Here is a 12,684-nt window from a genome sequence, read left to right on the forward strand (position 1 = left end):
ATTGTTTTCGAGTCTCTGGAACTTTTATTTAGTAACTGAAAACCTTTATTATTTAGCAAAGAAGATTTAAGTGCACATTTTCCTATCAGGATTTAGTTTTATGGTTAGAATTTGTTTTATGGTTAGAAAAATCTGATAAGAGTTTAGCTCTCTCATTTAGTGATCAGATTGGGACTGCTGTAGTATTTCCAACGGTTTTAAACTCCAAGTAATATAAAATAGGAATACTCCAGTCTGCTAATGCAGTTTATCTCTAGTTAAGAGTTTTGTGGTAATGAGAATAACACGTGTATCTCTGATAACATATTTCTGTATTGTGATCCCTGTTAAGAGGGATGGCTCAAAATGGGATGTAATGCCTGGCTGACCTCCATATCACAGACTTTAACAAGTATCTAACAAGCATTTAAAATAATTAAATGTATTTGCTTTTTAAAAATGTGTCTTTGAAAATACTTGCCTATATATAATTGTGGTAATACAACAGACGGGCAAAGGTATTGTCTGTAAAGTGCTCTCTGAGAATTATTTAGAAAAGTTGTTAACAATGTTTGCTTTTTGCTCAGTGTCAGATTTTTACAAACCAAATCATATCTATATCTATGTGCCAAAGTTTAGTTTATTAAAAAAAATGCTAGCTGTATGCCATATAGCTGTTATTTAATAGTCAAATTCTTTGGGCAACACCTTTATGCCAGCAGATTGTATTTAAAATGTTTTGTTGAGCACTTTAGAAAGGGTACTTAATGAGTATGGATAGCATTTATTGTCATTTTTTTGTTTATTTAGATGGCATGAAGAGCAGTTATGTTTAACTTTTGTGTGTGTCTGTAATAGTCTGTTTATCTGTATTTTGTAGGATGTTCAGATTGTAATCATATAAGTGTAATCATATGTTTTGTTTTAGACTAGATATTTGAGTCTGTCTTTTTAAATTATGATGTTAAATAATTTTATTTGTTCCTTTTAGGAAGAATCATTTCACAGTGGCATTAGAATCAGTGTGGATCTGATTGTTCTGCTGTGTGGGCTGTGGTGGGATCGGGTGCATGGACACAGTGAGGATGAATGTGAAGGAGAAGGCCTACCTGGGCAGCTTTACTGAGGATGCTCCCCGACCCCCAGTCCCAGGCGAAGAAGGTGAGCTGGTGTCTGGTGATTGCCGACCATATGGCATGGGTTTCTACTCCAAGAGTGAGAGCCTCAGAAGTGAGGCCTCCATAGCCACGCCGAGACGGCCTGACCTGGACCTTGGCTACGAGCCTGAGGGCAGCGCCTCACCCACACCGCCCTATCTGAAATGGGCAGAGTCGCTGCACTCGCTGCTGGATGACCAGGATGGAATACACTTGTTTCGCACCTTTCTCAAGCAGGAGGACTGCGCTGATGTGCTGGATTTCTGGTTTGCTTGCAGTGGCTTCCGTAAGCTAGAGACAGGTGATGGCAACGAGGAGAAGAAGCTCAAGCTTGCAAAAGCCATTTACAAAAAATACATCCTGGACAGCAATGGCATTGTGTCACGGCAGATCAAACCAGCCACCAAAAGTTTCATCAAGGACTGTGTGATGAGGCTGCACATTGACCCGGCAATGTTCGACCAGGCCCAGACAGAAATTCAGTCTGTGATTGAGGAGAATACCTACCCTTTGTTTCTCAAGTCTGACATTTATTTGGAATACACCAGGACAGGTGGTGAGAGCCCAAAGCCATACAGTGACCAGAGCTCAGTGTCGGGGAATGGAAAAGTGCTGCCTGGGTATTTGCCCACACTGAATGAGGATGAGGAGTGGAGGTGTGAGCAGGAGCCAGAGGAGCACGGGGAGAGTGACTCAGCCCCCAGTAATCGGCTCACGCAGAAGCTACTGCTGGAGACAGCGCCTCAGCGTGCGGCCCATAGCAAAAGATACCAGGACAGTCATGAGTACAGGTAAGAGCAGTGTTTTAAATGACTTTATTCCTTGTACTGCTTGGGTCAAGACAAAGTTTCTTATCCTTTTTTGTAAACAGAACTAATTGCCGAAGTTAAAACTTGAGTGTTTTCTACAACATTACAACAATCCAAAAAATTGGTCACCAGACCTATGAGAAACGTTGCTCCACATCTAACAAAGTAAAAAAAAAAAGGGCATAGACAGGCCAGAAAAACGACATGACAGAAATAATATGATGGTAAATATTACAATTTAAACCCTCAATAGAGTTTAGAATAGGTTGAGGTTTATTTAAAGTATATGTAACTGGTTTTATGATTTTATCATTTATTCCAGGTACATGCTAAGTCTGTTTAGGACAGATTAGTTAAAAAAAGCCCACTTTAAGGTTTTTAGAATTTATTCCTTTTCATGTCCAGTTGCATTTTTTAAGTTAATGGAGCCAAGTGCTTGACTATGATTAATATGTACTATTTCTTTTCTTTTACCCCTTCTTCCATACTCCCAGTGCAAATGCTGCTAAAAAGGGGGATTGCATGTAAGCCCTTTGAAGAGATGTTAGAAATTATGGTTGAAAATGTAATAGCCTGTTTTATCTGTAAGTTTTACAAGTCTAAAAAGTATCAAAGTAAATCTAGTGTTGACAGGAGGATACTGTTAGTAATGGTGTCCTGTGACAGCAATAATTCTAGAGCACCTTTGTCGATTAATAGATTAATACTAGCCAGTTTAGTAAAATCACATTTATTTGAATTACACCATCACATCTTTGATATATTTATTCAATGTGTGTGCAGAGAATTAGCTCATTTATAATAAGGACATAAATGCTGGATTACCATCAGCAATGATAGGTATATTTACATTTAATTTTGTTATGTTTGATGTGTGATAATTTTATACAAGATTACATCGCTATGTGTATCTATGGTTCTCTAGTGATTTACAGTTTGAGATTACAGTACACGTTCTTCTACTTCAATTTTCAGTCAGTGGGAATCAAGCTGTGACGCTTCATGCTGTTCAATCTAAAGCAATTGTTTTTTCACTTTGCTTCTTAACAAATAGTCTTTGAAAAAAGTGTTTGATAAGCAGTGCTGCTTTTTTTGCTTGATTATATATCACCAGTGCCCATCTGAGCATTTTAAATGACTTGACTTACTTACCAACTATCAGTAATAAACTAAATCTTAGTATACCTGACCAGCCTACAGACAGGGTTTTAAGATGGTTTGCTTTGTAGATTTGAAACCCTCCTATATTAACACAATACTAGTGATGCACACACTTTTTGTCTTCATTTCATTTCATGTACAATTCTTGCACAGTCTATTTTAGATGAACACCACTGTTTAATAACAGAACAGAGTAGTTTATCTGGCTATGCCTTGGTGGAGATGATGTTGCAGAACCTATTGGTAGATAAATTTCTGCTGTCAGACTGCATATAGTCATATTGCCTAACCCTGACTTGGACCTTTGATATTAATAATTATTTTGAGAATGGAAGAGTGGTGTTATTTCATGTCCCTACTTGCACCATTAACTAATCCCTTTTAAATGGTTCTGCTGAAGTGTGCATCATCATCCAACCTGGTGATATTTTCACACCAACAAAGTGCTATCTACATGTGAGTTCATACGTTTGTTATTGATAAGTTTAGTTCAAAACACTGATTAATCAAGTGTAACTCCTACCTGGCTGGTGCAGCCACACTAACCATTTCTGGAAAAGTTTAAATACCACTGATTCAACAATTGCTGGGCACAGTTTGATAATTTTTTTTTTTAGAAATATTACTAGGTTGGTTACATTCTGTGCATTGTTTGTTGTGTAAAAAGGCTTTAAAGTAGGCTACCTGTACGAGTGGGCACCCCAGCAGTGATTGAGTCTTGTTGGTGGTGCTGCTGCCCGCTGTGAGTGGGTGCAGGCGGGCGCTCTTTGTGTTCTTTGCCCAGGTGTCTTATGAATGGCAGCCTCTTATCCCAGAATAAAGGTTTCCTGTAGAATAGTTTGACGTGTATTCCCTTTTGGCGGTGCAAAGCAGGTTTATCGCTGCAAGGAAAAAGTAAAATGTGTCAAGGAGTGAAATTAAGGCACGTTAATGCGCTAATGGTTGTGTTTTTTCCTTGCCAGCATCTTGACTAGACATCTACGTACACTGTGTACGAGTGCAGGTTATTTTGGACGCAGTAACCAAAAGCATGTCATGTCTTATTGAGTTTACCAGTTTTGTATATCCTTTCCAAAACATGCCAGCTCTGTTCAAATATGATTACACTGATGAGCCAAAACATTAGGACCACCGTACAATTTGCTGTCAAAACAGCTCTGCCCCATTGAGACATGGACTCCACATGACATCTGCAAGGTACCATGTCTTGCACATGTAAATGGTGCACACCTGTCCAACTGTCCACTAATCTCTGAGATAACAGGATTTGTTGGACCAGTCAGCCTTCCTCCATTACTCATATTTGATTTAATTTAAAATGTACAGTTTTGATTTGTGTGTGCACGCTGTAGGTGCTTTTGATAAAATATACAGGGGGACACAGGGTGTTTTTAAAAAAGGCTCCAATTTGTCTTAAAATATCTTAAATTTGTTTTCCATAGGTGTTAAAAATGCCACAGGCGATAAATATTGTTTTGGTTTTATTTTTGTGCATTGTATTTTACAATCTCTAGATTTTTTTAATGAAATGATCTTGTTGTTATAATAACAGACTACTCATTCAACCAACAGCAATAGTATGTTTCTGAGGCATGAATTCCAGTTACATTCATTACATGCATTTAGCTAGAGGAAATATGAGTACTGTTAGAATGGGAAAGTGTAAATTTTTATGAAAATTGCTTGGATAACCCAAATTTTTAACTGTGGTTAAAGCCAATTAAAGGTAATCAGTCTGAAGCACATTGGGAATTGTGAAAAATTGGTGGAATTCCCCTTTGTTGAAAGTAAAAAGCACAAACTAAACAAGAGAAATAGCAAACGGACTTGCATACCCCGAGGTAGCCCCCGTTATAGCTATAGTCCTTACTTTCACTGTTCTTTGCCGTATTGAAAACTAAATCAGAAAACCTTAATCCAAGTTAATCCAATTTTCCTGAGAATATTGTGATATGGATTAATAGGTGTCAACCTTGCCCTGCCCAATTGCTAAAGGATTTTAAGTGTTCATATTAACAATTACCAAATCATAAAAAGATTTAAAGTTCCTAATTCATGTAATTTGCATGTGAATTAACTTTCTTTTTATTTTCTTCTAGCTAGTTACATTTCGCAACAGGAATGTTTTACATATCACTGTACATTTTATTGTTTGTTGCCACTTCTTTTAACAAGCTATTAAGCTACAAATTAATTAGTTTATTACATTGAATGGTTTGCTGGAATATACATGTGTGTGTAGCTAAATGTTGCAGCAATCATATGTCATGTATTTTGTGCTAAATTGGTTAAGCTTTAAGCATTAAAATTGCCAAGCTGTTTTACGGATGGTATTGTTTATACAAAACAGTTAAGTTGTTGGCAGCTAGTGCTGGGATCATATGTTCCAAAACAAATTTGTAAAAAAAAGAAAACAAAAAAGTGTCAACATGCTTTTTTAACATTTCTCCCTATATTTTTTTCCAATGTGGTATAATTATATATTGTCTTTGCTTTGTGTACCTCTTTAAATTTACATTCATGATAAATAGGGCCCTACTAATAAACTCATGGGGAAAAGTGCTTTATTTCATGGATCTCGTTTTTCAAAAATCACAGATTGTACAGATTTTTAAAGAAAAGTCTTAAACTTCACTGCAGTCATTAAATAACACTCATATAATGAATGATAGAATAAATAGAAGCTACAATACACAGCATAGCCTACCTTACTAGTTGAATGTAAACCTACACCATCAAGCAATGGTACAAGGCTTCATGTTTGAAAATTCTCTGTGTTTTGATTTCCCCCCCTTTTGCGTCCACAGAATTGGTTGGGAGTTTTTCAAAATTAGTCACCTGAGTAGTGTTTTTAGCTGCTTTAGTCTTCGACATCTTGGACATGTTGACTAATGATTGCTAACTGACATGCGCTAGGTTTGCTAGTGTAAAAGACTTTTCTGTGGTGTAGTGTGCTGACAATGTTTGATGTATGTTGTTTTTGTATTGAGTGCATTTTGTCCCTTTGGGAATTCCATAGTCAGTGGAAAAGTGTGCTTCTCTACACACATGATCATCTCTCTGTAGTCTGTGCTGCGCCTCAAAAGAACAAGCCAGTAAAGTATTAATCTACTGATAGTTTGTCTATGTACAGTTTATTTCTAACTTAATAAACTTAGCAAACTCTAAAGACGCTTGGTTACACTAGGACCACCTCATAGTGCCAATTAACCAGTAAACGTAAGGCACTTAAATGCTACGCAAATGAAAAACAATAAATCACTAAACACGAACCTTACATTTTGAATTTTACAGCAAATTGCACATTACACGGGAAAAGGCTCACTTCACGGTCCGTAACGCGAATTAGCTAGGGCCTTAATGATAATACACTCTGTGGTGTGATGACCTCATTTGTTCCGGTAGCATTGATTTTTAAGATTACATAATTAATATAATTTATATGATTAAATGAATGTGACCTATGTTATTGGTAAAGTGTGTGCTTGTTCTGCTATGATTGCATCATTGTTTTGTGCCAGACACAACTAAATGCATTTCCTAGCTCTACCAATCACTGTTGCAGGTGTAAAAGTCAGCTTTTGGGCTATTCTTACTATAAATCTTTCTCTGCATTACACAGCAGATACACTCTCGCATAAATTTGGGCAAATGCATAATTTATCTATAACTTTATAACATGCATACCATTTGTTTTAAGTAAGACAGCATTTTACTGCAAGCCTGTTACATGGATTTGCTAGTATATAGGAAAACACCATTTCAGCTGATTGTGTGTTAGCTTGTTCTCTAGCAAGACTCAGTCAACCTTTTTATGCTCCTTTTAATGTTCCTTGGCCTGTGTGGTAATTGCTTGCCTTTTGTGATAATGTAATGAATAACCCACACGTCGGTATCGTTTCTCAACTGGTGCTCTAGTACACAGAGTTCCGCCTTTGATAAATTGATCTGTAGGAGCTCCAGAGGCGCCAGCAGTCAGATGTAAAATTGACAAAGAGATGGTAATTATTCTCTCAGTTTGCACAAATCGGAGGTACAAAAATCGTTGGAACAGGAATTCAGCATGTCTTCAGTTAATTAATTTTTTTTCAACAGAAGCACTTCAAACCTTTCTCCCAGGTCACTGCAGTATTATGGATTTTTAACGAGATGCCATGGGAGACACAGCTTCCCCAGCTCTAATAATTTTTGGGCTGCATCATCCATGATAATTGCAAAAATATCAAGTAATCTATTTTATGTAGAATCAAAGTTATAATACTGAGCCTCTGTTTGATGCTCCTTGTCTACACTGCTGTTAAGTGAAAAATGAAATGTTGTAGTGAGCAGATTGATGCTGCTAAAGGCAGGGGAGCATCTTTCCTCAGGCTCTTGGCTCTCCGTGTTACTGTGAATATTGACATGCCTGCTGCTTGAATCATTAGAAGGCAGAACAACAACAATCACTGGAGGCTGCAGTAAATTCAGCTCTGCCTCCTCCACTTTATCACAAGTCTTAGCACAAGATGCCTCTTTTTTCCAGTAGAATGTATATGGTTTTCACAGTGTGCCTCCACTCCTCCTGTCCTGTACAGAATAAAGATGAGTTTCACGTTACAAATCCATAAACTATGTAGAACCAAATGACATTGAACATTTCATGCAAGGCCATGGTATGAAAGAAGGAATCACTGCTCACTTTCATTTTAAGCTGTAGCATTATGGAGTAGACAATAGAGGTGTAACGATCCATATGTTAGTATGAAATTGTTTTAATACAGGTGTCAGTGCAGTGTAAATCCAGTACAGCTAGTAGAACTGTGATTTGCAAGTTTTGGTGAACATAATTGTTTAAAGTGTATTTAAAACTTTAAAACAAATTTTAGATTGACTCATGCCTGTGGTTGTCTGGACTTTTACATGACACATTTACAGCATTTTGGTAAATGCTTTTATTCAACAGGATTTACACTTGTGACCAATGCAAGGGTTAAGGCCCATGTTTGGTAGCCCAACAGTGGCAACTGTTAAACCAGCAATCCTCTGATCACTAGTCCTTTGTCTTAACCATTGACGCACAGGCAGTCGTTGTTTGAGTGACACAACTACTCTGTGTGGTGTCTTCTCCCTGTGCAGCTGTGCTTTATGAAAGTACAAAAAATAACATTTAGATTTTCTTATTTTATTTAGTTTGTGACATTTGCTGACTTTTCTGTTATTTTTGCCCATGTTTTTGTAGTACAGTGCTAACCAGTGATAGCCTGTCTGATTTTATAAGCTACACCTACTATACAGATTAGGGTTGGGCGGTATGACGGTATTACGGTATACCGCGGTATTTAAAAATGGTGACGGTATTTTAAAAATGTGAAGCGCCAAATTTCTGCTTAAGGTCCACCTTGACAACGGAGACTTTAAGACCTGCGCGCATCCACAATAAGGGAGGGGCGGGAGTTGTTGGTGGTTGGAGCTCACTGATTGGTTGTGGGGGTGGTCACTTTTTGAGGCGATAACACAAAAGCTAGGGAGCTGTCTACATGGGGTGTGTTCAAACACCTAGTGAGCTGCCTTGCTGTCTTACTGCCTACATAGGCAGCTGCCTCAGTAGAGCGGATTGTAATAAGTCAATGACTTATTATAATGCAGGTTATTCGAACGCGCTACTTAGACAGCAATTCCATCGGGTTTTGCTTGCTAAGCTAACAGTTAGTATCTTGCCATTCAAAACCATGGGATGGGGTGGCACAACGCACTGGCATGTCAATATAACATATCCATGTACCGAATACGGTTACATTCACTGACAAGCCCGAACTTGCAAAAAAACACACTTGTGCAAGTCTTTACAATATAATATTATCTCTGTGTGTGTGTGTGTCGCGCTCACTCTTCGCGATACTCGGATTTCGAATTTGAATTCCGACAATAAACAGCTTTAATTATGACTGATTAATTCCCCGTACTGATGTGAAGCAGAATGGGTGTATTACAGCCAATAAGAACGACGCAAAAATTGAAAAGAACATATAAAACATATATATAACGGTTCCCAGAGATGCGACTCGGTTCATTTGAAAGAGCCGTTCAATAGAATCGGATCGCTCGCGAACGACCCATTACTAACAGACAGACGTCCGCATACATCCCCCCCCCCCCCCCCCCCCCCCCTCGCGCGGTAATACCGTATACCGCAGTATTTTATGAAGACGGTATGACGGTGTGAAAATCGGCAATATCGCCCAAGCCTAATTCAGATAAGCCTTGTGGCCAAACAAGTACTGTCTGTAGCCCTTAGGTTGCTCTGTATACTATCAATTAAAAAGAACCCTCACTGACTAGATGGTGTTTGGGTAATGGTCTGGACCCTTCTTGGCACTGTAATGACATTGTATTGTTGGTTAAACTTATACAAATGTAGCAGGTGCAGCAGTGTTTAACACCTCAGTGCCAGTGCTCGGAGGAGAATAGTGCCCCTACCAGAAACTTGAAGCCAACCGTGTCATGTGTTAAGAAAGTGAAAAGTCAATAAAGGCTGCAATCCCAGTAATTTTATAAATAAATTATAAATGTATAAATCAAAGAGGTGTACATAAGGAAGTGCTTGGTAAGTGTAGATTGTTTACTAGTTGTAGGTAATGTTTAGCAGGATTTAAAAAAGAATGTCTAACTGGGCAAGTTGTAAAGTTGTTGGATATAGATGTGCTTGTTTTCAGCACATAATGAATTAGAAAGAAAACGTGCTGCTTCAGTCCATCCCTGTTATTGGGGTTGAGTCAGTTGCTGTTTAAATTCATGTATTAGGAGTTTTTGACGTTGTAAGGTTGCTGGCTAAAATTAAATTATTATTATTATTAAAAAGTGAAACTTTTTTTATAAATTAAATACACATTTTCAGAATTTGTAACTTAACCTACTGTTGTCTATGCAACAAAGCCTGTTTTGAATTATTTTACTTATAGGTTTACTGTGTGAACTTGTTCAGCACACTTAAAGTGTGTCTAGAGCTGGCAAACATAAAAAGGCACATTTGTAGATTCTTTGTTTTTGCACTCGTACATCAGCATGTTTATTTGTGATGACTCAGAACTTAATTAAATACTTGTGAATTGACTGACTTGTTAGGACTTGTAAGCCAGATCAGAAATTGTCAGGATCATAAAATTATCTCTCGGCTTTTGTGACTGCTTCTTAGTTTTCACCATGGTTACATCACAACTTCAGCTGTGATGTGTGATAGAAACACCACCCAGAGATTCAAGTGTTCAAGCTAACGGTGGTTATTGATTCCCAATGGTTTAATCATGTTGTAACCCAACTTTAGGTAATACAAACTAGCAGTAGGTTTCAAGATCAGCATTATTATGTAGCGGTTGAGTAATTGGTATCTCAGTATTAACAAAATGTCCTGGTACTCTAAAATACATTTATTTTTTGTTCATTTGTAGTATCATTTAACTGATTAAGCAAAATTAAGCTTTCCAGACAAGCTTACTTATAAATTGTTAAATATAAACAATTACCAGTGCAAAACATAAAAGCTTTTCAGGCCTAGACATCTAACAGTGAAAATGATTAAAAAGCCACCATGGTAATAAAGGTTCTGTTTTATATATGATGTAATTAACAAGGTCCTTACAGTCAATGTATTTACATAATATGAATCCTGAATCTTGCTGGGTTATGTTAAATGTGAGAATTTATACAAATTTGATTAATCTTTATCTATGTACTGACCCTCTCTTGTTCTTTGTAGACATGCTTCATGGAGGGAGCCATTCAACCCATACTACATCAACACCGGCTATGCCCTGGCACCAGCCACCAGTGCCAATGACAGCGAGCAGCAGAGCATGTCAAGCGATGCAGACACTATGTCCCTAACAGACAGCAGCGTGTATGTACACACACACACACACACACACACACACACACACACACACACACACACACACACACACACACACACACAAACTGTTGTCGAAGGAGTGCGTGCGACAAAGCACACTTCACTTGAACATAAAACGTTATCAGTTCACATTATCATGTAGTTATTACTATATAGTGCAAGTTAAGGATTTTCTAGTTTGCTGAACTCTCCTTCTTCTCCAAGCAGCCTTTCTTGTGTAAAAGTCCTACAGAACCATAAACGTATTAACAAGCGACAAGAAGCACACCACCCCTTAATCAAAGTAAGCATTTCCTGTTTGGAGCTTTAAAAGCAACTACTGGTGGCTGATCTTAGAGTAGCGTCTCTGCACTTCTGTGAGACCAACAACCAATCAGCCTTCCTCTAAAGTGGCCCCATATGCCCATTTACCCCGACTTGCTAAAACCTCAAAATGTTATTGCTTATGCTAATGATAGACTCTTTAGTTGTGCTGCATTGGGGCCATGTAGCCTGTAATTTAAAGTTATTGACTTTGTGTTTTTTTATATTATCTTGTTGGAACTCTTTATGGACCCATATTGCATTTTATTACTAGAAACTAAATAACTAAATGCAAATAAAAATTAAAAAAAGTATTGTCTCAAAAAGTATAGTCACATCACACCTTGGCAGCAATCTGTAAATGATGCATTTACATCTCCACATAGATGCTTACATGCAGTGTGCGATTATACAACTCACACAATTACTTAAAGATTTCCATGTGTAATTTCATGCACCATGCTGCTACCCCCTGGCTAGCTGATTGGATAATTACGTTAATCAGCATGGTTACAGTTGTTTACAAATGTTCACAATGTCTTCTTTTGGGGAGGGAGCTATCTATCCATCCACACAAACACACAGATCAAGCCATAAAATCAGCTTCCTTCCTTCCATAGTGCATCCTGGTGCCATCTCTTCCCCAAGTACATGCACCTGGCCGTTCACGTCATTGTGTTCACATGTTCAGGGTGTTGACTCGGCTTCCAAACGACCAAGATCTCTATTTGATTAAGCTGTGAGGTGTGGATCGGATTTGTCTTGCATATTTTACAGATGCTCACAGTACTTTAAAAGATCTGCTGCTAACCTCTTGGTGCCAGATACAACAGGGCACTCTAAGAGGCATTGTTGAGTCAATACTTTTATGAGTCAGATCTGTTTTGGTTACATAAGGGGGGCCTGCACTTTATTACCTACATTGATCTATATTAAATAATTTTTAAGCTATACCTACCATAAGAATGAACATTGTGACACTTCAAACTGAGGGCACATTGCTATAGATTGGATATTTATCATGATTTGCTAATTAAAATTTATAAGTGTACACAGAGAAGAACATTTGAAAATGAATTGTAGTAAAACGACATTTGTATTTATGTAGAGGAGAAGATGTACTTTTGTGTAGTGGATGTTTACTTTTGGAGCGTTATTAATTGGCTTAATGTCTATAGCGCTCTGCCTTTTCTTATGTTCATGGTCCCTTGTTGCCAAACACATGCTGTCGATTACCGCAAAGGCTCCTCCTTCCATCACAGCGGTGAGACTCTTTTTGTTAAACAGGTTTAATGAGGACATAGCAAAGCCAGAGATGTAAAAACAGGTCGCATGATAAGTTCAGAGATGGCACCAGGCAACCATGTTAAAAGAAACATGAAAGGCAGCG

At 37.9% G+C, this 12,684-nt stretch overlaps 1 protein-coding gene across 1 annotated transcript in view; it reads left to right on the forward strand.

Annotated features, from left to right (window-relative positions):
* The window catches only part of axin1 (axin 1), a 34,469-nt gene that overhangs the window by 3,780 nt on the left and 18,005 nt on the right, over positions 1-12,684 (forward strand). The window contains exons 2-3 of the mRNA XM_063012484.1: positions 971-1,927; positions 10,839-10,979. Of these exons, the coding sequence (XP_062868554.1) occupies positions 1,050-1,927; positions 10,839-10,979 (1,019 nt within the window). The 5' untranslated portion in view covers positions 971-1,049. The remainder of the gene's footprint in view (positions 1-970; positions 1,928-10,838; positions 10,980-12,684) is intronic.

This window comes from Trichomycterus rosablanca, chromosome 2, assembly GCF_030014385.1.
Source record: "Trichomycterus rosablanca isolate fTriRos1 chromosome 2, fTriRos1.hap1, whole genome shotgun sequence".
Taxonomy (NCBI): domain Eukaryota; kingdom Metazoa; phylum Chordata; class Actinopteri; order Siluriformes; family Trichomycteridae; genus Trichomycterus; species Trichomycterus rosablanca.